At 42.3% G+C, this 23600-nt stretch overlaps 1 protein-coding gene across 3 annotated transcripts; it reads right to left on the reverse strand.

The window, feature by feature from the left end:
* Window positions 1-1835: 1835 nt before the first annotated feature.
* Window positions 1836-19994, reverse strand: PLIN2 (perilipin 2). 3 transcript variants are annotated; one of them, XM_049619824.1, is made up of 9 exons: window positions 19911-19994; window positions 18374-18425; window positions 18094-18289; window positions 15963-16045; window positions 14848-15133; window positions 14160-14341; window positions 12903-13037; window positions 11924-12214; window positions 1836-2005 (listed from the first exon to the last, which is right to left on the reverse strand). In XM_049619824.1, the coding sequence occupies exons 2-9, from the start codon at window positions 18401-18403 to the stop codon at window positions 1982-1984; spliced, it is 1227 nt and encodes a 408-aa protein (XP_049475781.1). In that variant the 5' UTR covers window positions 18404-18425; window positions 19911-19994; the 3' UTR covers window positions 1836-1981. The 3 variants fall into 3 exon arrangements, with proteins under 3 accessions (XP_049475781.1, XP_049475637.1, XP_049475707.1); XM_049619680.1 differs by lacking the exon at window positions 1836-2005 and adding an exon at window positions 4055-4225; XM_049619750.1 differs by lacking the exon at window positions 1836-2005 and having other exon boundaries at window positions 11717-12214.
* Window positions 19995-23600: the final 3606 nt, after the last annotated feature.

The raw sequence follows: 23600 nt of genomic DNA on the forward strand, positions 1-23600 counted from the left end.
TTCTTCTTCCTGCTGTAAGAAATCTGGCTCTCCCCTAAGTATACAGCTTCCTCCTGCAACCCTCTCTACTGATGACTGTTTTCTCCCTCACACCCCATATACAACAGTGCCTGGAAATGGGGGGGGGGGGGGCCTATAATACTTATTTCTTATTATCACCTCTGGCAATTATTGCCTCACTAAAACCAGCTGCTTTGAATTTTATGCTTTCTCCCACAACTCTTGCTTCCAGAGGTCTTGTGTAAGATTGGGTGCTGGACCTCATTTTTTAGATTTAGACTTGCTTGTCTCTCCCACATTACTCTTGGGATAATTTTTGCTGATTTCAGTATCCACTTAGATGACCTTACAGTGTCCTGGACTCTCAGTTCCTTGAACTCTTCTCAATAATCTGGCCCCTTTTTCTCTTTGCCAGGTTTATCTGGCAGAACCCAAGTCCCTACTGCATCCAGTTTTCTGCCTATCCCACAACTGCAACTTAGCCCCTAAACACAACCATGATGCCTGCTGTCACTCAAAATTCATGACACCTCCAATGGGCTCTTAGGCCTGCCCCTCTCCACCCTATTTACCCTAAATCTCACTCTCCACACAATTGTACATATCTTCTTCCCTTAAATGTCCAATGCTTCCTTTCTCCTCCTCTCGATGTTGTCTTTTGTCCTTAGTTAATAGATGCTTCCAGGAAAGACCTTCAATCAACAGTTTACCAACCTGCCTGTATCTTTGCCTATATTAATCTTATTAGTCTGGATGAATCAAGGTGCACCTCCCTAAGATTAGTCCTTTGACTTATTCAACAGGTCATATTCATTTTCTCCTACTCAAAGAGTTTGCTCCAGCATCTGTCCTTTATTCTCTCCTGCATTACCAATTCTTCCCATAAGTATACAAACATGCTGTGCTTCCATGTTTAAAAAAAAAAATCCATTGACCCCAATGCCTTTCTAGCTACTACTCCACTTCTTATTACAACAAAATTTCTCCAAAAATTTTCTTTTTCTTTTTTTTTAATGTTTATTTATTTTTGTAGGAGAGAGAAACAGAGCATGAGCAGAACAGGAGCAGAGAGAAGGGTAGACACAGAATCCGAAGCAGTCTCCAAACTGTTAGCACAGAGCCAGACACAGGGCTTGAACTCACAAACTGTGAGATCATGACCCTAGCCAAAGTTGGGCGATTAACCGACTGAGCCACCCAGGCACCCCCTCCCCAAAGTTTTCTATACCCACTTCACTGCTAATAGTAACTTTCCAAAGCTACTCATATCAACTGGCATTCTTCTTTCGCAAGCATCGAAACTGCTTCTGAAGGAATTTTATTCAATGGGTACTGGGTAGCATAAATAAAGCATGGAAAGGCCAAAGAATTAAGTTCAGAAAACAGCAAATTCATGTGCCAATCCACTCAAGATTTACATGCCAGCAATCCAATTTACTTTCTAAAAAAATAGCTTAATGTATTATTGTAGGTGAAGCCCTTGTGACCACCACCAAGGACAAGAAATAAAACTTTTCCAGCCATCCCAGAAACCCCTCACTTCCCCAAAAATAAACACCATTCTCACTTTTATAGTAATCACTTCTTTGCATTGTCTTACAGTTTTACCACCTAAGTGTACTTCTCTAGACACTATTTGTATTTCCCTTACCTTTTTCTTTTTTTTTTTTTTTTTTCAGTCTTTCACAGGGTTGGGTTCTTTTTAAATAATATCACTTAATATACAGGCTTTCCTCCATCCTCCCCCACTCCTTTTTTTCCTTACAATTTTTTCTTCTAACGTTTTCTTACAACTGCATCCTTGCTGCAGTTCAACACGTTCTTCTCTGTCTCTATCTTCTGTATTTCCTTCAAAATGACACCTGGATCCAGAGGATTGATGACATTCAGGTATGATCCCTTTGGCAAGTCTAGATGATAGTTGATGTATGTTGTTTCAGGCAGTACATAGCTTCATTTATGCCATTGACAGGCGTTGATGCTAAATGCCTAGGTCTATTAATTCCTTGGGGATTGCAAAATGAAAATTCTAATTTATTGTTTGTTATGAACTGAATGTTTGTGCCTCCCTCTCCCCCCACTCCATTCCTATATTGTAATCCCATTCCTCAATGTGACGGTATTAGAAAGCGGGGTCTCTGGGAGGTAATTAGCATTAAATGAAGTCATCAGGGTAGAACCCTCCTGAGTAGGATTAATACCCTTAGAGGAGTCACAAGAGAGCCTGCTTACTCTCTCTCTCTCTCTCTCTCTCTCTCTCTCTCTGCTCTTTCTGCCATCAGAGGATACAAAAAGAAGTGGACTCTGCAACCAGGAAGAGTCTTCACCAAAACCCAATCGTGCTGAAACATCTCAAACTTACAGCCTTCAGAACTGTGAGAAATAAATGTTTGTTTTTTAAACCGCTCAGTCTAGAGGCACCTGGGTGACTCAGTCAGTTAAGCTGACTTTGGCTCAGGTCATGATCTGACTCAGTCAGTTAAGCTTCTGACTTTGGCTCAGGTCATGATCTCACAGTTTGTGGGTTCGAGCCCCATGTCGGGCTCTGTGCTGACAGCTCAGAGCCTAGAGCCTGCTTCGGATTCTGTCTCCCTCTGTCTCTTTGCTCCTCCCCTGTTTGTACTCTCACTCTTTCTCTCTCTCGCTCTCTCTCAAAAATAAACATTTTAAACCACTTGGTCTAAGGTAGTTTATTATAGCAGTCCACACTGACCAAGATACCATTTTTTTATTCTGTTAGTAGCAATACTTTTATGATAGAAATTTTCCCTCATGGTCTAGTTTATCTCATGGTAAAGATACAAGGAAGGATAGACTGTTGATCCTTTCTCTTTATTTTACCAGTTAATTGGTTTGCTATCATCCCCTGAAAGTGACCAATGAAATTGTTTATATGTATAACAATATATTTAGATATTTAATGGGATATATTTAGATATTTAATGGAGTTCATATTTGATTGCAATTATTATCCTCATTGAAGTTCAAATCGTCCTATCTCTAGTCAATGGGAAACCCTTCAAATTGGCTTCCTTGCTATCTGGAATAGCAAGAAGTTCAAGGAGCATCTTGTACATTTTCTGCTTCAAATCTGAAATCAGCCATTTCTCCAAGGAGCCCTATTTCTTTTAGTGGAAAAAGGTATTTCAGAACCACTTTTTGGGGGCACCTGGGTGGCACAGTCAATTGAGCATCTGACTTCGGCTCAGGTCATGATCTCATATTTCGTGAGTTTGAGCCCTGCATTGGGCTCACTGCTGTCAGCACCGAGCCGCCTCGGATCCTTCGTCCCCCTTTCTCTCTGTCCCTCCCCTACTCACACTCTCTCTCAAAAAATCAATAAACATTAAAAAAAAAAAAAAAATACTATTTGGACACTAGGGACGCTCATAGCTACTGGCCTGACCATAGTTTCTACAATTTATTTAACGCTACTCTGTGCCAGGCATTGCTCTAAGCTTTTCACAAATGTTAATTTGTTTATTCTTCATAGCAAACCTATTATTATCATCAAACTAAATCCCCATTTTACAGATGAGGAAGTTGAGGTACAGGGAAATTATGTAAATTGTTTAAAGTCACACAACTCGTAAGTGGCAGAGCCAAAATTAATATCCACAATCTTTACTCATCTTGATATACTTCCTCCCAGTTGACCTGTTTTCAGATGCCCACCCCTAGGCTAGGAGAAGGCAAAAAAAAAACCCTGACCTACAGACCCACTAAGACACCCCCATCCTGGGAGGCCAAAAATAAAAACAAAAACAAATGTCCATTACATTAGTATATTTAAAAAAAAAAAAGTCACTAACTCAAGATTATACAGCACCATTTTTATTATAGGCATTTCAATAATTAAATTTTGAAGAATCATATAAAATGATATATGATACAGAACGAGGTTCTCTTACAAAAGTTTAGATCAATCAGTTTCATTACAATTAAGACCAAGGAGCCAAAGAAAAAAAAGAATAGATTAACCCACAATAGATTAATCCCCAAAACCTCAGGAATAAACACGCAAGCAAGCTTGAAGTTTACTGTGACACAAATTGTGTATTCAGCCAAAAGGAGTATTTTCTTGTTAGTTATTCAACATTTGGCCCTGAGAGGACACGGGGCCATTAGCATGTGAATGATCTGACCCATCCTCCTCTTCCAAAGCAATAATATCTGGAATTTCATCAGTCTCAGATGTCAAGTCTATAGCAGTGAAATCAAATACCTGTAAAAGAAGAATCTTGGATATTAAAACAAACACTAGTGAACTGCACTGTCCTCATGGAGACCCTGATTACTGCATGTGAATGAGCCTCCCTTTCTCCATAGCCATGCTTCCTGAAAGGTGTTTAGTCATATTACCACAGTTCACTCATATTATAAAACTTCTCTTTAAAATGAAACTAACTAGGGGGGAACTTACTAAATGAAAGTTTTCTTGAAAATACAAAATGTAAGGCATTTCCAGTTATTCATCTATTAATCTATTCTCTTAAAATCAGTAGTAATATTCCACTTTTCCAGAAGTCTGACTTACAAATATAACCCTTTTGGGAAACGTCTAGGAACTGAGGAAGGAAAAGGTGTTTTAATAGTTGAAACAGCCATCCCAAAATCCTATTCTTCTCTGCATAGGAAAGGCTTTTAGGGATAAGAAGTTCTATTAGCTCTTACTTTACATACAATTTTGATAAGCTATGCGATGTTTCTTAGGCGACAGCAGATTAAAAGCAGAAAATTAGTAAGGTATAATAAATTACTAAAGGCTGGAATCTTGATAGCAGAGAAAAAAAAGTTAGCTAATTATCTAAGAGGCAAAACAACAAAAATCCATCAAAATGCAGACAACAGGAGGGAAGAATGAGGAGTTACTGTTTAATAGTTACAGTTTATGCTTGGAATAATGATAAAGTTCTAGAAATAGAAAGTGATAATGATGGCACAACATGGTGAATGTACCTAATGCCATTGAAGTGTACGCTTAAGAATGGCTAAAATGGGGGTGCCTAGGTGGCATAGTCAGTTAAGCGTCCGACTTCAGCTCTGGTCATGATTTCACGGTTTATGAGTTCGGGCCCTGCGTTGAACTCTGTGCTGACAGCTCAGAGCCAGAAGCCTGCTTCAGATTCTGTGTCTCCCTCTCTCTGCCCCTCCCCGACTCATGCTGTGTCTCCGTCTCTCAAAAACGAATAAACATTAAAAAAAAAAAATGGCTAAAATGGTAAATTTGATGCTGTGTATATTTCACAATTAAGAAAGAGTAAAAATGAAACAAGAGGAAAAACAGACAAGAAAAGGGAATCTTGTTTATCTTCCCAAAGAACTCAGGTGCTCAGAGAACTGTCTGGCCTGAGGTACAAACTTCTACCATTTATTCTTGAGGCTCTCAGTTTGGGTAGATCAAACTACATTCTAGCTATTTATCAATGTTCGCCTTGCAAAGATTCGATCCAACCTGACCTCCACCAAAGCCAGCAATGCTTATACAAATTGATTCAGAGCAACAGTCAGACAAGCCAACTATTGCAATTTGAGCTTTAGTAGGTTAAAAGATACACCTTACTTAGCTCTCTCTTCTAAACTATGTCTGTTAATAGTATGTTTTAACATCCAATATGACTTTGTTTTTAACAAATATAAAATAGAACAGGAAGGTACAACACAAGAAGATATAGGCAGAGAGATTTTCTGGGCCCCAAAGAGGCGAGCTGCAGTTTTCTCTTATCAGAGAGCTAGAGTGCTAGAACAGAAAAAAAAAAAAAAAAAAGAAAGAAAAAGAAAGAAAGAAAAGAAAAAAAAAATGCATGCACTTTGACAACAGTAAGACAGCAAACTAAAACCCCATCCTACCACCCACCTCTTCTCAACCTGTCTCCTCACCTCTCACATGAGGAAGATACCTGATTTGGTTACAGATGAAGAATGAAGGTAGAATGAGCCTAACTTGTAAAAGGTGCTCAGTAAAGAGTAGCTTTTATTTTCATATGTTCCTTAAATACCAACACACACACACACACACACACACACACACACACACTACCTCCAAAGTCACCTAACTTGTCCTATCTTTGCAGAAGGTTGGGGATCCCAAACTCAGAATTTTTGGAGAAAAGTTTTCAGCACCACTATCAAAAAAAAAAAAAAAAAAAAAAAAAAAAAAAATCTCTAGTACCTGAGATGCTTTACAAGAGTCATGTGAATAATTCCCCTTCCATATATCCAGAATGATCCAGAGTGTATAATGTCCATTAAATTCTTGGCTACCAGTAAAACCTACTTGGAGGCTGTGAATAGAGGGTAGGACAACTAAGAGGTAGTCACAATCCATCAAGTTTCCATGGTGAGTTTAATGTAAAATGTAGTGATTGTGCCTGACCATCTTCATGAGAAATGTGGCACAAGAGAAATCATTTCGCAAATCTATAAAATAAATCCTTTTTCATTGACATGAGCAAGTGTAGTTTGGACCATTGATGGAGTGTAAGGAGTCTCTTTCAGAGAAAACCCATTCAGGGATAGAGGCCACACTCAAGAATCCGGTACTTACTATGGAATTAATGAGATAATCATAGTCCCCCCCTGAAAGGACAGGAAACCATCAACACATGCTTTTCAGGAAACCAAGTGACCATGCTAGGATTCCTGCAACCTGTTGTTCATACAACCTCTGGGGGACCTTTCATAACATAGACTTCATTGATTCACATATTTATTATAACAACTTTCCAGAAGGTGGCACTATAAGGTGCCATTTTCTAATTTGCCTAACAGTAGGCTAGTGCTTGGTGGCCTGGTGCCCTGGCTAAGGTGAGACTATTACAGAAATAAAAATAACATCTGTGGGAAGGTAACTTGCTAGTAAAGGTGTATATGCAATGCTGATATGACACAGAATCAGGAAAACTGGTTTATTTTGAAATAGAGTAAGTAGAGAAGCACTAATGTAGTGACAAGAAAAAACTGAAATTTAAGTTTGTATAAAAGTAATTTGATTTCTAGGGTTATGAAAGGATCATGCAAGAGGTAGTGACTAGCTCTATCACCAAATACTTAAGATAAACCCTGGTGAGAGTTCGATTTAGCACAAACGTCTCACCACCCAGAACAGATTGCATACGCAGCTTGTTTATGTGCTTGTGAGCTACAGAACTCTGTTTTACATGAACACTGTTTTACATGAACACTGTTCTGTTTTACATGAATACTGAGTACCATCCCCTGGTGCACATCACCTTCCCTACTGTAGAAACACCCTCTTGTACCCTGATGCTTTGTCCTCAGCCAACAAGAGTCTGTGGAAGTGATTAGAACTCTTAGCAAAGGGAGCAGGTTGACACCGATCACAAAGTGATCCTTGGTAAGTATCCATTGCACAGCATTCAGCTAGTCACTGTTAACTCCTGTGTATTCCATTCGTTTGAGCAGGTAAATCAAGCGTAGATCTTAGGACACTTTATGGAACCCACACTGGGAGTCTTGTTTGGAGAGAAGGAACTATAGGTAACACTAGTCCTGTTTCCTTTGCTTCTCTAACAGTATTCAGTGGGCCACCTACAATAGAATCACTAGGGATGATGCTTTCTATCTTAAGGGATGCTTTGATTTTTTTTTAAGGGATGCTTTTAAAAACTGCAGATGTCTGGTACTACCACCAGACTAGTAACCAGATTCTCTGGAGGTGGAACCCATGAATCTGCATTTTGTCAATTTCTCCAGTTGATAATCCCTGGCATAGACAAAGAGGGCAGAACACTCCCTGGTGTGCTGTTAACCATGCCAAGAGTTCATTTTATACACGGGAGTCAGCCTGATTGATCCATTAACTACCTCCTTAGCTGAGTTTTCCTGTGCTCTAGCCTGTGCAGACAAAACAAAAGTTGAAGTGCTTCATTCACACCGTTCAACATCTACTCTTATTAACGCTAAGCTTTAATTTAAATGGTTGGATAGGGGCGCCTGGGTGGCTCAGTCAGTTAAGCATCTCAGTTCAGCTCAGCTCAGGATCTGGCAGTTTGGGGTTTTCCAGCCCCACATCGGTCACTCTGCTGTCAGCATGGAGCCCGCTTCAAATCCTCTGTCCCCCCCTCTCTCTGACCCTCCCTTCCTTGGTCTCTCCCTCAAAAACAAACATTTTTTATAAAACCTTAAAAAAAATAAATAAATAAGTGGATGGATGGAATAAAAGCCAAAATACAAGTGTTGGTGAAGATGTGGAGAAAACAGAATCCTCATACCTTGCTGGTGGGCACTTAAAATAGTACAGCCACTTTGGAAAACAGTTTGGCAGTTTCTCAAACAAGTAAACACATGGTGTCTATGACCTACTCTCCATTCCATTCCCACACATATACCCAAGAGACATGAAGACATAATTTAAGTGGTAACTAGTTCTCCAATACTACCTACATAAAAGTACCATTTAATCTATTCACTACTTTTGTAAGATGTAGTTAACACTTTCCTTTTTTTTTTTAGTTTATTTATTTTGAGACAGAGCAAGCATGAGCAAGGGAGGGGCAGAGACACAGAGAGAAAGAGAGAATCCCAAGGCTCTGCACACTGTCCAAGAACTCACGAACCATGAAATCATGACCAAAGTCAAAACCAAGAGTCGGACACTTATTTAACTGACTGAACCATCCAGGCACTCCTTTCCTAAGTTCTAGAAGACATTAGAACGTTTTTTTCCCCTCTCACAGGAAATATCACCTAAGTTAGCATTCACTTTTGCTTTGGTCAATAAAACTGAAAACTCAAATTGTTGCCCTGCCATTCCTATACTGCCTTATGCTGAAGTGTAATATTTTGCAGGTTAACTTTATAATATAGGTAGGGAATTTTTAAATTGGCAGCCTGGAACAGAGTGAGGGATAAACAATGTCCTATACCAGGATATTACTTGAATGTTCATCAACAAGCTTCCCCTAAGACCATAAAAGTCTCTTGAGCAAAGTTTCTGGTTTTACCATTTTCATCAGGGCAGAATCCATGCCTTATACTACTAGGAACTCAAATACCAAATTAAATCACTTTGTAACGCAGCTACATAGATAGAATAACATAGCCACCTACATCTCACGAGACCATCATCCATGCAGACTCAGTACTAGGTCACTCTTGGAGCTGGGACAGTCCCAAGTCCATGAGAGCACAGGGAGATCAGGGAGATCAGACCGGCAAAAGGCCCTCCTTTCCATACCCCCACATCTGCTCTCCCAGGCATCATTTAGACTCCATTTCCTTATAGACTGGTGCACAAATATCTATCCTGCTCTTTATTCCTCCTTCCCTCACCAGCCACCTCTATGAGCTAAATGATATTCTAGAAGAGAGATTTCAGATAGACCAAATTTCAGTTTTTCCCTTCTCAGTTCATTAGCTCTTCAATACCTACATTGCACTTTGATAGTGGATAGATTTTCCTAATCACATCCTGATATTACGCCTGGACTGGCAACTTAAAGATGCTGTATGTCACTGCCCCACAGTGGTGTCCCCCTATGCCTCTAGTGCAAAACAGAAAGACACCCCATCCTCAAACATTTCACTTTCATCTGTTGAAGCGTCACTAATTTTACATTATGGGTGAGAATACTAAGGCTAAGAGATGAATGGCTAGCACACCATATTCTTTTGATTTTTCTACCCAGAACTAACCAGAGTCCATGTTATTATTACAAAGGAAAAAAAACAAAAAACAAAAAACAAAAAACCTTTGAACACTCAAGCATGCCACGTCAGCCTTCATGCAGCCAAATGTTTAAAAACTGTCCATAGTTAGATATTGTGCTTAATCGGCTTTTTTTCTCACTAGAATTGTCCTCCTTGGGGAAAAGTCTGTTAAACCAAACTGCCAGTTTATGCAACAATAAAGCTGTAAGATGCAAGACCATGGACTTTGAGACATGTTGACAACAGAATGGAATGCACATGGGCACAAACTTGAGACACAAAGCCAGACAAAACCACAAGTGAGCACAGCTCATAGCAAAAAAATGAGGGCTAGTGCTGTTTTTCTGGAAGCTAAGTAGTCTTGTTCATGAATAGCTTTGAGAATGGTCTCCTTTCCATAAGCAAGTCAGTTGGCCCTGTAACTTTCATAATGGGAAAACAAGTTTATGTTCAGGGTAAGAAAGTATGTGTATAGTTATGGTATGTAATTTACCAACCAATTAGAACAAACCACAAGATAGAAGCCTTGGAGTTTTGAGGGGGAGGGGAAAGGTCATGTCCAATTAGGATAAAGAAGTTAAAAAATATTTAAGAAGTCAGTTGCTCTAGAAAATGCCAGTTCTTGGGACCAGGCAGGCAAGTGAATGGATGGGTTTCCATCCCAGAAGCCCATGGAATTGTGGCAGTCCACCTTCCCAGTAACTAGATACTTCTTGGCTTCAAGTATCTCAGTGAGTCTCTCCCCTCCAATTCATCTCACCTGTGTACTGATTCCTGGAGTTACCTCAAGGGGCAAAACTTAGTTCTGTCACTTTGTAAGCTTTGATGGTCTCATTCACATCAAGGGCACATGCGGTTACGCGCGGCCTCCTTGTTTTCTTGGGGAGAAAGGGGAGGGAGGAACCAGAATATAAAGAGACAAACCTTAGACTTCAGCTCTAAAGAGCAGCCTTGCTATCCTTTTCGCAGGGACAGGCAGAAGTATGTAGCTCTATTTGACAAGTTGTTTTTTAAACAGTTTGGCATCCTGCAGCTTTGTTACAAGGAGATTCATGAGATTTCCTCCCTAGTTGACCAACACTGAGGGACTAGAAGTCTGAACACCCTCAGGTGGAGGTAAGAAGAATCCTTTCCTACAGAAGGATCCAAAGTCTAAAAGTCTTTCTATTTCTAATTATTCCTAAAGGTATCTCCCCAACTATTGTTAGTGACTTTCTCCCAAAGTGACAACATGGCAAGTCAAGCTGAGCTGAGACTGGACACTGACTAGTCTCGGTTCAGGGCTCTCGCTTTCAACAGCCCTTTACCAAGAAAGGCATACTGCCTTTACAGGAAACTGATGCCAATTGCTTCCTTTCAGTTTTGATTCCTTTTCGGCCATAAGTAGCCTTCTACTGGCCTAAAAACCCTCTCTCAGAGGTTGAGTGAATGGGGAGATAAAGGCAACAACTGTCACCTTGTAAAAATTCTGGTATGCACATTAGCTTTTAATTTGTTTAAGACCTGTTGTGAAACCCTCCATTTTTAGCACTAGCCTTCTAATGTTATTACCCTGCCAAGTTCCCCACTGGGCCAGTTGGAATTCACAGATGTGTGTTAATAACCCCATCATGCAGGCCAAGCAGCTCTATGAAAGCAACACACGAAGCACATGGAACACACAGCATAAAATCGATCTATTCTGCAGTGAATTTTATTGATTTCATAGGGGACATTCCTTTATGAAAAATAAAAAACTGAAGTTGTACAGGCATGCTTGGTGAGACCAATCAGTGACAAAGCCTGCTCAGACCAAACCGGAGCAGATACCAGTTCACACCACAGCCCACACGAAGGTGTTTTTATTCAATACAAATAAACAGCAACAAGGCTAACACGCTGAGACCATAAAGCACTGAAACTTTTTGTGAGTTCGACCAATGTATCATCTAGCATTCTTTTCTTACCAGCCAGGTAAACAATAGAACGCATCTGCTGATGCCAGAAATTTTAAAGCTCTGAATCCAGTTAGAAAAGACTGCAACTGGGGACGTTTTTCCTAGCTAGCTGCTTCCCCAATTCCGAGTTGTCTAGCAGGTTAATTTCAACAGAACAGAAAGGATCATCTGGCTGGCTGAACCATCTACTGGTGACAAGGACAGGTTTAATGTGTTTTGTGCTGAGGCTGCTGGGCCTGACTGGTTGTGTCCTTCTCTGCACCTTGGTCCTGAGCATTCTGAGACTCGGTCAGCTGAGGATAAAAGGGACCTACCAGCCAGTTGAGAGGTGTGTTGTTAACAAGATAATCCATCACATCATCTAAAGACTCCTTCATTTTCTGCAGCTGCCCCTTGCTAGAAGTGAGGAGGCCGTCAGACACTTCCTTAAAGGAGGCAGCGTTGCGGAACACTGAGTAGATGTCACCAGCCATCACCCCCACGTGACTGGCCTGATCCTGGATGTTCTGTGGTAACCCCTGGATGTTGGACAGCAGGGTGTGGCACGTGGTCTGGAGCTGCTGAGTCAGGTTGCGGGCAATAGCAAGAGTACGTGACTCAATGTGCTAAAAATAAAGCAAGTTTAAAAATTAGCAGTGAATCCAACAGGGCTATTTAGCAGTCAGTTCAATTACAGTAAACTGGGTATGTGTCTACCACGTATGTGGATTCTTTGACTTTTCAAAATCCTCATAAGAACCCCAGAATACAAGAGCAGTTCTGTCCACTTTTCAGTAGGCATATGAGCTTTGGGAAACCAAAGAACCACTTTCTAGGACTACAGCATGGCATTTCTTCTGTCTGGAACATCTGGGCCCTTATTGCCCTTTCACCTAGTTTATTCACCCATTAGAACTCAACTTAGCACTCCTCTCTTCCAGGAAGCCATCTGACTCACCCATCCTTTCTCCAAGGCTGAGTTAGGTTCCTTTCCTATACATTCTCATAGCACCTGTGTTGATGCTAGCAGAAAGCACTGTGGCAATAAAAATGCCATATCACCTGTGAGTCTGTGCCCCTTATGAGGGCAAGGCCTAAGTTTCTCATTTAGTTGTATTCTGATATGGGCAAGACGTGGGTCTGTAGGTTAAATTACTGCACATTTTGCTTTTCTGTCACTGAACAACCTATGTACCCAGTATTGTTCAAACTTGTGATATAAGACAGTATTCTAAGAGGAATAATGGGAAAATGGAAATGAAAAATAAGAACATCTTCAGAAACTGTACTGGATGACTCTCCCCAGTGTCTCACCTCAGCACAGTGGGATTCATCTGTATCATCATGGCCGATGCTTCTCTTCCATTCCACCCAGGAGAGATAGAACTTATCCTGAGCACCTTGAATTTTCTGGTTGGCACTCTGCACATTCTGCCTGGCAAATTCAATCTAGAGTATGTTGAAATAACACAAAGGAACAAACCAGTCAGACATGCATTCATATTAGCCGGTTCTCAGAGAATATAAATCAGATAATATAAAAAACAAGAATTTCCACGAGAGTTTAAGGAGAGTTGTCCCCACTATCATTGTTATTTATTACCAGTTTTTGTAAATCAACCAAGTAATCATAGTTTTTTACTGCCTCTATTTATTAAACCACTGTCTCCAAATTTACGTCCACTTTAGCACAGGTAAGGTAACTCAAATTTAACATGTATATACATAAAACATAAAATTACAAAAGGAAAAGGAATTAAAACCCCCTCTTCCCTGTTGCCAGCTACCTCTTTCCCCTTCCAAGAAGAAACCAGCTTCTAAGGATACTACAATACAGACTGTTTTGCAACTTGGCAATCTTTAATGGCTACACAAGTCTTTTATGATGTATCAATTTAATTACTTTCCAATTAGTTGACAGGCATCGTTTATAGTGTTTTGTAACTCTAAACTTATCTGTGCATCTATAAAGAAACATTTTTTTTAAACGTTTACTTATTGTTGACAGACAGAGACAGAGCATGAGCAGGGAAGGGGCAGAGAGAGAGGGAGACGCAGAATCCGAAGCAGGCTCCAGGCTCCAAGCTGTCAGCACACAGCCTGACTCGGGGCTCAAACCCACAAACGCTGAGATCATGACCTGAACCAAAGTGGAACGTTTAACTGTCGGAGCCACCCAGGAGCTCCTACAAGGAAACATTTCTAAAAGTAAAACTGCCTAAGGCATAGGTGTGTTTGTAACTTGCCCAGAACAATCCCTCGTATCCCCCAGGAAAACACAAGTACAGGCACACCTCTTTCTCTACCTCACTGCCCACAGCATCAAATTTTGCCACTGTGATAGGCCAGGGGAAGCATCTGGAACTTGGCCCCTCAGAAGAAGACTAACATCGCTTCATGTATTTCAGCCATTTATCGTTCCTTTTCGGTGAGTTGTCTGTATAACTCTTTGCCCATTTTTCTACTGGGTTGTTCACAAGATTAAAATTCCTGGATGTCATGATTACATTTCTCTCATCCCTCCAGAGGGATGGGCTCACTTTAGCTACCTTTAAATGAAGTTCTACTCACCAGGTTAACAGTGGAATGGAGCTGAGAAATGGTCTCTTGGCTTTTTTGCTTGGCTTCTTTAACCCTGCTGAGAGCCTGCTGGTAGGCACGTGAGCGGAGCTTGGTAGACAGGGATCCCAGCCTAATGTAATAACTTGGCTTCTGAACCGTATCAAACCCTTCAACCTTTTTTGCTTCTTTTTCTGAAATTAGAAATAAAGGAACAAAAATCCCAAGGGATCACACCTAGAAGTGAGGAGGCCTGGCCTCTAACCTGGATCTTACCTTGTTGATTCTACCCACCCACCTAGCAATTATGCTCTCATTCCCCCAGGACAGCTCCTGTCTGCCTCTGGGCTTGACCACCCAAAACACACATATCACTGCATCTGACATCTTTATCTACACGTGTCTCAACCCCTTCCCCCACCCCTATCAGTGAGCTTCTTGGGCAACACAGTATCTGGCACATAGCAGGCACTAAATGTTTAATGATTCTGTAAAGCAGCCCATTGAAAATAACCCATTTATAGAAAACTTCTCTAAGTTAATTTCTCCCAAAGTTTCCAAACTTACTATATAGAACTCTATATGAAACAACTCAGAATCAAACAGGTGACTTTTGGTATATGAAGTAGATCTCAATGAAGCAGTTTTAAAAGACAGATTTAAGATATAAACTATGAGTTCAAGACAAATATCCAATTACCTAGTTCTTTCTCAGTGAGAGGGAGGTACTGGTCTACCAGCAACTCGGATTTGGTGAGTGCATTCTCTACTCCACTGCTAACCAGCTGCATCATCCGACTTCCCAAGACTGTGTTAATGCCGCCATTGACCACAGACTTGGTCTTCTGCACACTGCCAGTCACTGCTCCTTTGGTCTTGTCCATCACCCCAGTGATGGTGCTGGCCATGGTATCCTTGGCTCCAGTCACAGTAGTTGTCACAGCATCTTTTGCCCCAGTCATAGCACCTCTGGCATTGGCAACAACCTACAAGTAAAAAAACAGATTGCCTGGCTGATCAGAAACACAGGCGTAAATATAGAATTATAGTCTTAAGGAGGGCAGCCTCATTTGAAGTGCTTAACAAGGAATCTGGCCCTTTCACTCTCTAGCTTTAGGTCTTAGGCAAATCGCCAAGAGTTAATAAGCATCAGTTTCCTCAGCAGGTCTATCTGCCCTATCTGCCACCACTCAAGCGTTGCTGGAGGAGCCAATAAGGTCAAACGATACAAAATGTGTCAAGGTATTTCATTTTAACTAGGACAAACATGTAATAAGGTACAAAAGATCCTCTAAAGAAGAATGGCATTTTCCATGTTGACATGCTCACAGTGAGAGCAGCAGCCCAGGCACACCTAGGAGCACAGACAGGTGGTACCATGCCCACCTGGCCCTAGGAGCACAGCCCCAGAAGGTCAACACCTGGGCAGAGACGTCAGTTCCCCATCCTAAAGGATGGGCTCTCAGACACCGTGAGAAAAATGTTTATATACCACCTCTTCATTTATCTAATACCATATGGAATCAGTTATTTGTGACAGCAATATCATCTACAGAGGCAAAGCCACAAATCAATAAAGATCATACTAAAGCATGACAACCAAAGGGGGCGAATTCATCTTGTTCCTTAGAGATAACCTGACAATAATTCAGCAAGTAAGGGAGTGGCCATCGCTGTTTCAAAAATACATTCAGGAGGAGAATTTATTTCTCCTGTTTATGGCATGTTCATGACACGCACAGCCTGGGCTAACCAGACAGAACATGAAGACGTGTGAGGCAGCAAGCCTTGGCACTCTTGCCCAACCAAGCTCACCTGGTATGTTGGCTGATTCAGAATAGGCAGTTTCTCCTCAATCCTGTCGAGCCCCTTACAAGCATAGGTATTAGCAACCGCAACTAGAAGAATCACAAATGAAGACAATGTTAAGTGCAGATAAGAACGTATACTATTATACCTTGGACCTTTGGCATTTTTATAAAAAATTGGAAGAATGTCGATCTTCATTTACAATACAACGCATTGCCTAGTTTCTCTAGCTCAGATGGAAGAGGCTTAGCAGGTTGCTGGCAATTGTCTTCTACACACAGGGAAATAAGGAAGTGGAAGGGAGCAGCAGGCAGTAGCAACGCCGTGCCAGGCAGGAAGCTGGCTAAGAAGCTTCTTCCTCATCAACTGGTATCTAAGGTGAATGCTAAGAGAAGCCAGGCTTCAACTGAACCTTCATTCAGGGAATGAGATATCTGAAAATTCTAAAAATTAGCACTTCCTGTCCAGTTTAATCCCTACCTACACTTAATTCAGTAAGTGGCACTGTATTTTGGGTTATTAGCAGGAAAAAGCATGCTAACAGCACCCTGAACGTCACCAACAAAGCACAGATTTTAGTCCAAGCTTCCCTTCCAATGATGGCCAAGCCAAGCACTAGTAACAAATCCATCTGGGAAGAAGCAGAGTTGGAAAATTGGTCCCTAACGGTTCCTTATAATCCCAGAAGGCCATGATTTAACCATTTAGAGGAAGTATCTAAACCTTTACTCAAAAGCAGTTAATAACATGAAAAAATGGAACCCTTCCTACACTACTAGTGGGAATGTAAAATGGTGCAGCTGCTTTGGAAAACAAGCCGGCAGTTCCTCAAAAACTTAAGCAGTTAACATATGACCCAGCAATCCCACTCCTAGGTATATACCCAAGACACCTGAAAACATATATCCACACAAAATCTTGTACACGAACGTTCACAGTAACATTCAAGATTTAGCATCACCGAAAGTAGAAGGAACCCAAATGTCCATCAACTGATGAATAAGTAAAATGCGATCTATCCACAGAATGGAAAATGATTCCACAATAAAATAAGGCACTGATACAACACGTCATGGATAAACCCCGAAGACATTATGCTAAATGAAAGAAGCCAGTCATGAAAAACATTTTTCATGGTTCCATTTATATTAAATGTTCAGAAAAGAGAAGTCTATAAAGACTGAAAATAGATTAGTAGTTGCCTAAGGGGGTTGGAAGGAGATGGGGAGAGACTGCTAATGGGCGTAAGGTTTCATCCTTTTTTTTTTTTTTAATTGTAGCAAAATACAAACATACACTTCACCATTTTCACTATTTAAAATAAAAATGGTTTTACCTCTGCATAATTCAGAGGCATTAAATTCATTCATAATGGTATGAAATTATCACATTATTTTCAGAACTTTTTCAACATCCTAAACAGAAACTGGTATGAGGTCCCTTTCTGAGGTGATGAAAAGGTTCTAAATGGATTATAGAGATACTTGCACAACTCTGTGAATATACTAAAAACTACTTAATTGTACACTTTAAGTGGGTGAGTTCTATGGTGTGTTAATTGTACATCAAAAAAATGTTACTTTTGACAATAGTTCATGCATATTGTGTGATCCCAAGGAAATCAGTTATTCATTTCACCCACTAGCTCCCTTGTGATCTCTGCTGACAGAGGCATCACTGGGGGACTGTTTAACTCTCTTGAACATCTGCTATTGTTATGAGGCACTTTCCATAACAATAAGGGTACCTGGTAGGGCTTTTTTTTTTTTAAGTTTATTTTTGAGAGAGAATGGAGAGCAAGCAGATAGAGAACAAGCAGGGAGGGACAGAGAGATGGAGACAGTCAGCACTGTCAGCACAGAGCCTGATGTGGGGCTCGAACTCACGAATCGTGAGATCATGACCGGAGCCAAAGTCAAGAGTCAGACACTCAACCGAATGAGCCACCCCAGTGCCCCTACCCAGCAGTTTGTACGTAAAGGCAGTATGTACCTAAGGAAAGGCAGAGGGGGTTCCCTGAGGCTGCCTCTAAGTGCTAGGGGTCTAAGGCTGGCTTTCACATACTCTAGACAGTTCCTGGCTCACCCCTGCCCAATCCCTTGGACTGAATCTTGAGGAAGAAATCAGAACTACTCACTTTGTGGCTCCAGCTTCTGGATGATGGGTAGAGCACTCGTCACAGCCACAGAAGTGATGGTCTTCACACCCTTCTCCGCCATCTCGCACATGGACCTCAAGCAAGGATACTGATCCTTTGTACTGATGTAAGCCGAGGAGACAAGGTCGTATGTGGAGCTCACCAAGGGTAGGTTAGCTACCCTAGTGACCACACTCTGCAACCAAGGCAGAGGAAATCGTTAATTCCTCAAAACACACGGGAGGGAAAGGAATCAAGAAACTGTATTTAAAGGTCATACCGGTTGTGGATTAACTGCGACCGATGCCATTTCTCCTCCTGAAGAAAGAAATCTGTGGAAGAGAAACTTCTTTCAGGACACCAGGGTAAGACTCTCCCAGACTCAGTCCCCACTCAAGTAAATGTTAATTTCAAGAGAAACATGCAAGATACAGTAGGTGTGGTCTTCTGCATTTCTCCCAGGCCTCAAGCTGGCAGCTCTCCCCTAGGCAAACACCTTCTGAGGCCGGCTTTCAGAATTTATGGGTAAAATTCCAATAGAAAACAGGGTCTATAGGAAACAGCAAAGTTATTGGGATGTTTGTCTTGTTCTCCACCAGGATATTAGGAATGCCTTTTGAAGAGGAACATCTGTTCACAAAAACTGTGGAACCAAGTTAAAATCCATGATAAAACTATAGAGAGGGGTGCTTGGCTGGGTCAGTCAGTACAGCATGCGATTCTTGATCCAGGGTTGTGAGTTCAAGCCCCATGCTGGGTGTAGAGATTACTTAAAAATATTTTTTATTAAAATTTAATGGTTTTTCTTTTCTTTCCTTTTTTTTTTTTTTTTTTTTTTTTTTTTTATTGGGAGGGAGAAAAAGAGAGGGGGGGGGAGGGGGGGAGGGGGAGGCACAGAATCTGAAGCAGGTCCCAGGCTCTGAGCTGTCAGCACAGAGCCCCAGGGGCTGGAATTCACTAACCGGGAGATCATGACCCTGACCTGAGCCAAAGTTGGACGCCTAACCAACTGAGCCAACCAGGCGCCCCTAAAAGTAAAATATTTTTTAAAAAGATTTCAAGTAGAAGACATCTTTGACAGGACCATCTGTGATAAAATGAGGCACCGATAAATAGCTCATTGATAAAATGGAGCACTTTAGGGGAATTTATTCCTTCCTTTGAAGGGACTGCAACTAGTCTAGGGGAGACTAAAGCACGAGAGGGAAGGCGGGCTCCCAGGAATTGAGAAACATTCCAGGAGGCTTTTAAATGTTCATTTAGTTCCTCCAGCGACTATACACCCACATAAAACTGCCTCACTGCTAAGCAGCAGACCTGGGAAGGAAGAATCTATCTGCATGGCCCGCTGTCCACCACTTCAGGGCTAGTCAGTCTACCTCCGGTCGCCCAGGGTCCCAGTGACACAGGAAATGAGTAAGAGCCACCCCGAAGGGGCAAGTCAGGCGCCAGCTCCCACAGCCTTGCTGTCGCCGTGAACCCCACAGAGTTCTGCCTGGAGACGATTTGCTAGCACATTTCCTTTCCGATAATGTACTTTAGTGGACAAATGGAAACTGTTACCGCGCAACAAAGCCAAGAAGCTACACCCGCACTGAAGCTGCTGGCAGAGATTCCAGAAAGAAAAGAAAAAAAAAAAAAAAAAAGCAAGACTGGAAAGCGCAGGCCCAGGAGACCGCCCCTTCCCAGCCCGGACCCGGAAACCGCCCCGAGGCCGCGAGGCGGGCAGGCTCCGGGACCACCGCCCAGTCCCCTAGCCTGGAGCCCCGCGGGGGACCCGGGCCAGGCCGCGGGTCACAGAGGGGGCGCGCACCTACCAACCGATATTAGCGCAGAGACCAGAGTCCGACGAGTCCCACGCGACGTTCAAAGCCAGGCTCTGGCCACCCGGCTATATACCCCGCCGGCCCCGCCCCCCGCGCCCCCGCAGCACGTGACCCGCGGCCCCTACGCGGAGCAGCCGCAGCCCCGCCCGAGGGTCGCGCTGCCACCGGCGTGAGCGCCCTGCCCGGCGGGTGGCGGAGGTCGTCGGCGCGCCGGCGACCTCGCGGGTTTTGCAAAAGGAGTCGGCGGAGTCGCGTTACGAACGAACCGTAACCTGTTGATTACCGTCAGTCCGCAGAACAGAGCTGCCTTTAAAAGCGGAAACGACGGCTTCTGGGATTATTTTTAGCGAGTAAATGACTTATAACGTTTGGTGAAATTTTAACCTGATGACGGTCCTGTAGAGATTGTTTTATTGCTTTTCTGTCTTTAAGGTTGGTTTTTCAAATGTATTTCTCATTTATTTAATTCACAAGAAGGGCTTTAGAATGCCGTCAGTTGGTCTCCTTTTTTTCCCCCAGGAACAGTTATTTCCAAATCACTCCAGGATGGTAGCTGCCTGTGCTTATTATGCAAGATGGTCTGTAAAAAAATTGTTATGCTTTTTCAAAGAAAGAAAGGGTAGTTACATCGTCAACATTTGCGTCCCAGTTTTTTTCGTCTTAAAAGGCAGGGACTTGAACCAGATTATCTGAGCAAACAAGTTGCAACGGCCCCGGGCAGGGTAGGAGCTCCGTGGACGTGTCCCCGAACAGACCAGCGGCAGGGGATCCCCGCGTGATGTCGCCGCCAGCCTTTGCCCCCTCGCGCTCTCTCACGGGGAAGGCAAACAAGGGACAGGTGGAAGGGGAACTAGCGCCCGGGACGGCCGCCAGGTCATGGCCGCCTCCCGGGGCCTGGCGACTGGCTGTGTCAAGCAGCGGCGTTTCAACTGTGGAAAGCCCTCAAAAGCTCCATTACTTAACTTACGGTGCGTGCACATAGATACTGTGTATCATATCTGCAGCTCCAAACTGACCATTAAAAATGTATCCCGTACATTTTTAATGGGTGGCTGAGTCGGTTGAGCGTCCGACTTCAGTTCAGGTCATGATCTCACTGTCCGTGAGTTCCAGTCCCGCCTAAGGCTCCGTGCTGACAGCCCAGAGCCTGGAGCCTGTTTCAGATTCTGTCTGTCTGTCTGTCTGTCTGTCTCTCTCTCTCTGCCCCTCCCCCACTCATTCTTGCGCTCTCTGTCAAAAATAAGTAAACATTTAAAAAAAAAGCATCCCTTATACAAGACCGAAGCCGTGCATCTAGAGGCCCTCCGCAAGAGAATACAGTATTTCTCCCTCCCTTCGCACCCTGCGATTCAAAATGAAACACAATACTAAACCATAAGATAAATGTTAGGAAGTCCAAAAAGGTACTGGGTTGGTTTATGTTTTCCCCCACTATGTTGACATTTTCAATGCTTTAAGCAAATTCTTTCTCTCTCTCTCCTTTTTTTTTTTTTTTTTCTTTTTGTTGTTCCAGCTTTGTTAGGGCTATCAGCAGAGGTTTGGTGTGTCAGTTGTTAATCAAACCCCTGCTGTGATGTCAGATGGCAGGAATGTATTGAATTTTGAGTAATAAAGAGTTGAGTGGTTTTTTTCTTTTTTTACTTCCCTCTAATCTGACCTCTCATTTTGCAACAGAGAACTCTTGCCCTTTCACCTACAATGGCTCCATTTTGTCCTCTTTTGTTTTAAACCCCTGAGTCACTTGTCCTCCTTAAGGCTGAGCATGCTTCCTTTTGCTTTTTTATTTCTGTAAAGGTGAGGGCTCCAGGGACTAATCTTAAATCGGTTAAGCATCTGACTCTTGATTTCTTCTCAGGTCCTGATCTCACAGTTTGTGAGTTCACTCTCTTCTCCACCCCTCCCATGCACTCGCGCTCTCTCTCTCCTCTCTCTCTCCAAATAAATAAACTTAAAAAAATTCTTTTTAAAGAATTGTTTTTGCGCAGTGCGGTAGGGAATTAGTGCATTAGAATCGCCTGGGTACTTGTTACACATTCAGCCTCCTTCCCCAGACCTACTGAATTAGGATCTCCAGGGAGTGAGGCCCAGGAGCCTGCATTTTTAACAACACCCCTTTTGAATATCACCCCTTTACTCTTGACATAGCACATTCACATATTCCTCACATTTGAGCCTCACAACAGTCTGGAAACTCAATGAAATGGGGATTGTTAACTCCCCGTCTTCTAAATGAAGAACAACTTCAGACAAGTTATGGGATTTGCCCACAGTCTTACGACTTAGCAGCCAGCCAGGCAAGATTAGATCATAAGGGCATGACCTGGACTCCTTACCTAATTTCTCTTTGTCTTAGTTCCCTCATCTATAGAGTGAAAATAATAGTCCTTCATGCTCTAAATAAAGGCTAGATAACTGTTCACTGTACTAGTTTTTCAACTTTTCTGGAGCTTAAGATGTTTCAACATACACAGTAGAGAAAATAATGTAGCAGAGAGAAAATGAGCAGACCTGTCATTACATGCAATCAAATGTAAATCAAGAGGCTTCATACAAGTAATACTGTACAAAACAAATTCAGTGAGCTCTGCTGTTGGAAGGAAGGATGGTAGTTGGTTTGGGGGCTGAGGAGGACTGGTGACTGGATGGGACCACCGAAGGCCCTTTGGGTGCTGCTAATTTTGTTTCTTGTGCTGGGAGCTAGTGACTATGCTCTTTTTGTGAAAATGTATTAAACTAAAATAAATTTAGCCCACCCCCCCCACCCCCCCCACCCCCCCCACCCCGGGTGGCTCAGTCAGTTAAGCGTCCGAATTCAGCTCAGGTCATGATCTCAGGGTTCATGAGTTTGAGCCCATGCTGGGTTCTGTGCTGACAGCTCGGAGCCTGGAGACTGCTTCAGATTTTGTGTCTCCCTCTCTCTCTGGCCCTCCCCATTTGCACTCTCTCTCACACTCAAAAATAAACATTTTAAAAATGTACATAAATGTATATTGGTATAATCTTATATAATATTTATTAATATATATAATAAAATATATTAAATTTCTATATATTTTTGTATTTGTTATACTTCTCTAGAAAAGTTTTGAAAAGTTGAGAAAAGGAAAAAATATAGTTGTGCTTACTTCATAAGGTTTTTGCAAGGATTAAGTAAATCAATACACTCAACAGAACAATGTCAGGTGCATAGGAATGGTAGCTATTATTAAGGTTTTCTAACCACACCCAGAGATTTTTTGTCCAAGAAAACCATGCTGGGCATTGGGTGAAGAGAACTCAGCTCACAGAGGAAAAGAGAAGGGATCCCAAGGGACCAGCGATATTCCCAACTCCTGCCCAGCCTTCCTTCCTGGACTGCAAAGTAAGGGAGACCCTGTTGACCGAAGACAACTGTCCTAGAGTTGTAACAACTCAGCCTTCTTTGAGTATCTTATTGATACAAAGCAATAGTGAAATAGCAAGAAAAAAAAAAAAGTGGCAATGAAGTGTCCTCTGGAAGGGCCAGGGCAACAGGTTTCCTCCCCCACTATTTCTCTTTGCTGACCCATAAGGACTGTGTGCACCAGCTACATCCATCCACACAGGCTCCTCCTACAGGCTTCTCCCCCTACCCCCCCTTGCTCTTTGGACATACCCTCAGTCTCTTGGTCTGGAATGCCTGCCCATCTGGCAAACTCTATT

This window comes from Panthera uncia, chromosome D4 (assembly GCF_023721935.1).
Source record: "Panthera uncia isolate 11264 chromosome D4, Puncia_PCG_1.0, whole genome shotgun sequence".
Lineage (NCBI taxonomy): Eukaryota > Metazoa > Chordata > Mammalia > Carnivora > Felidae > Panthera > Panthera uncia.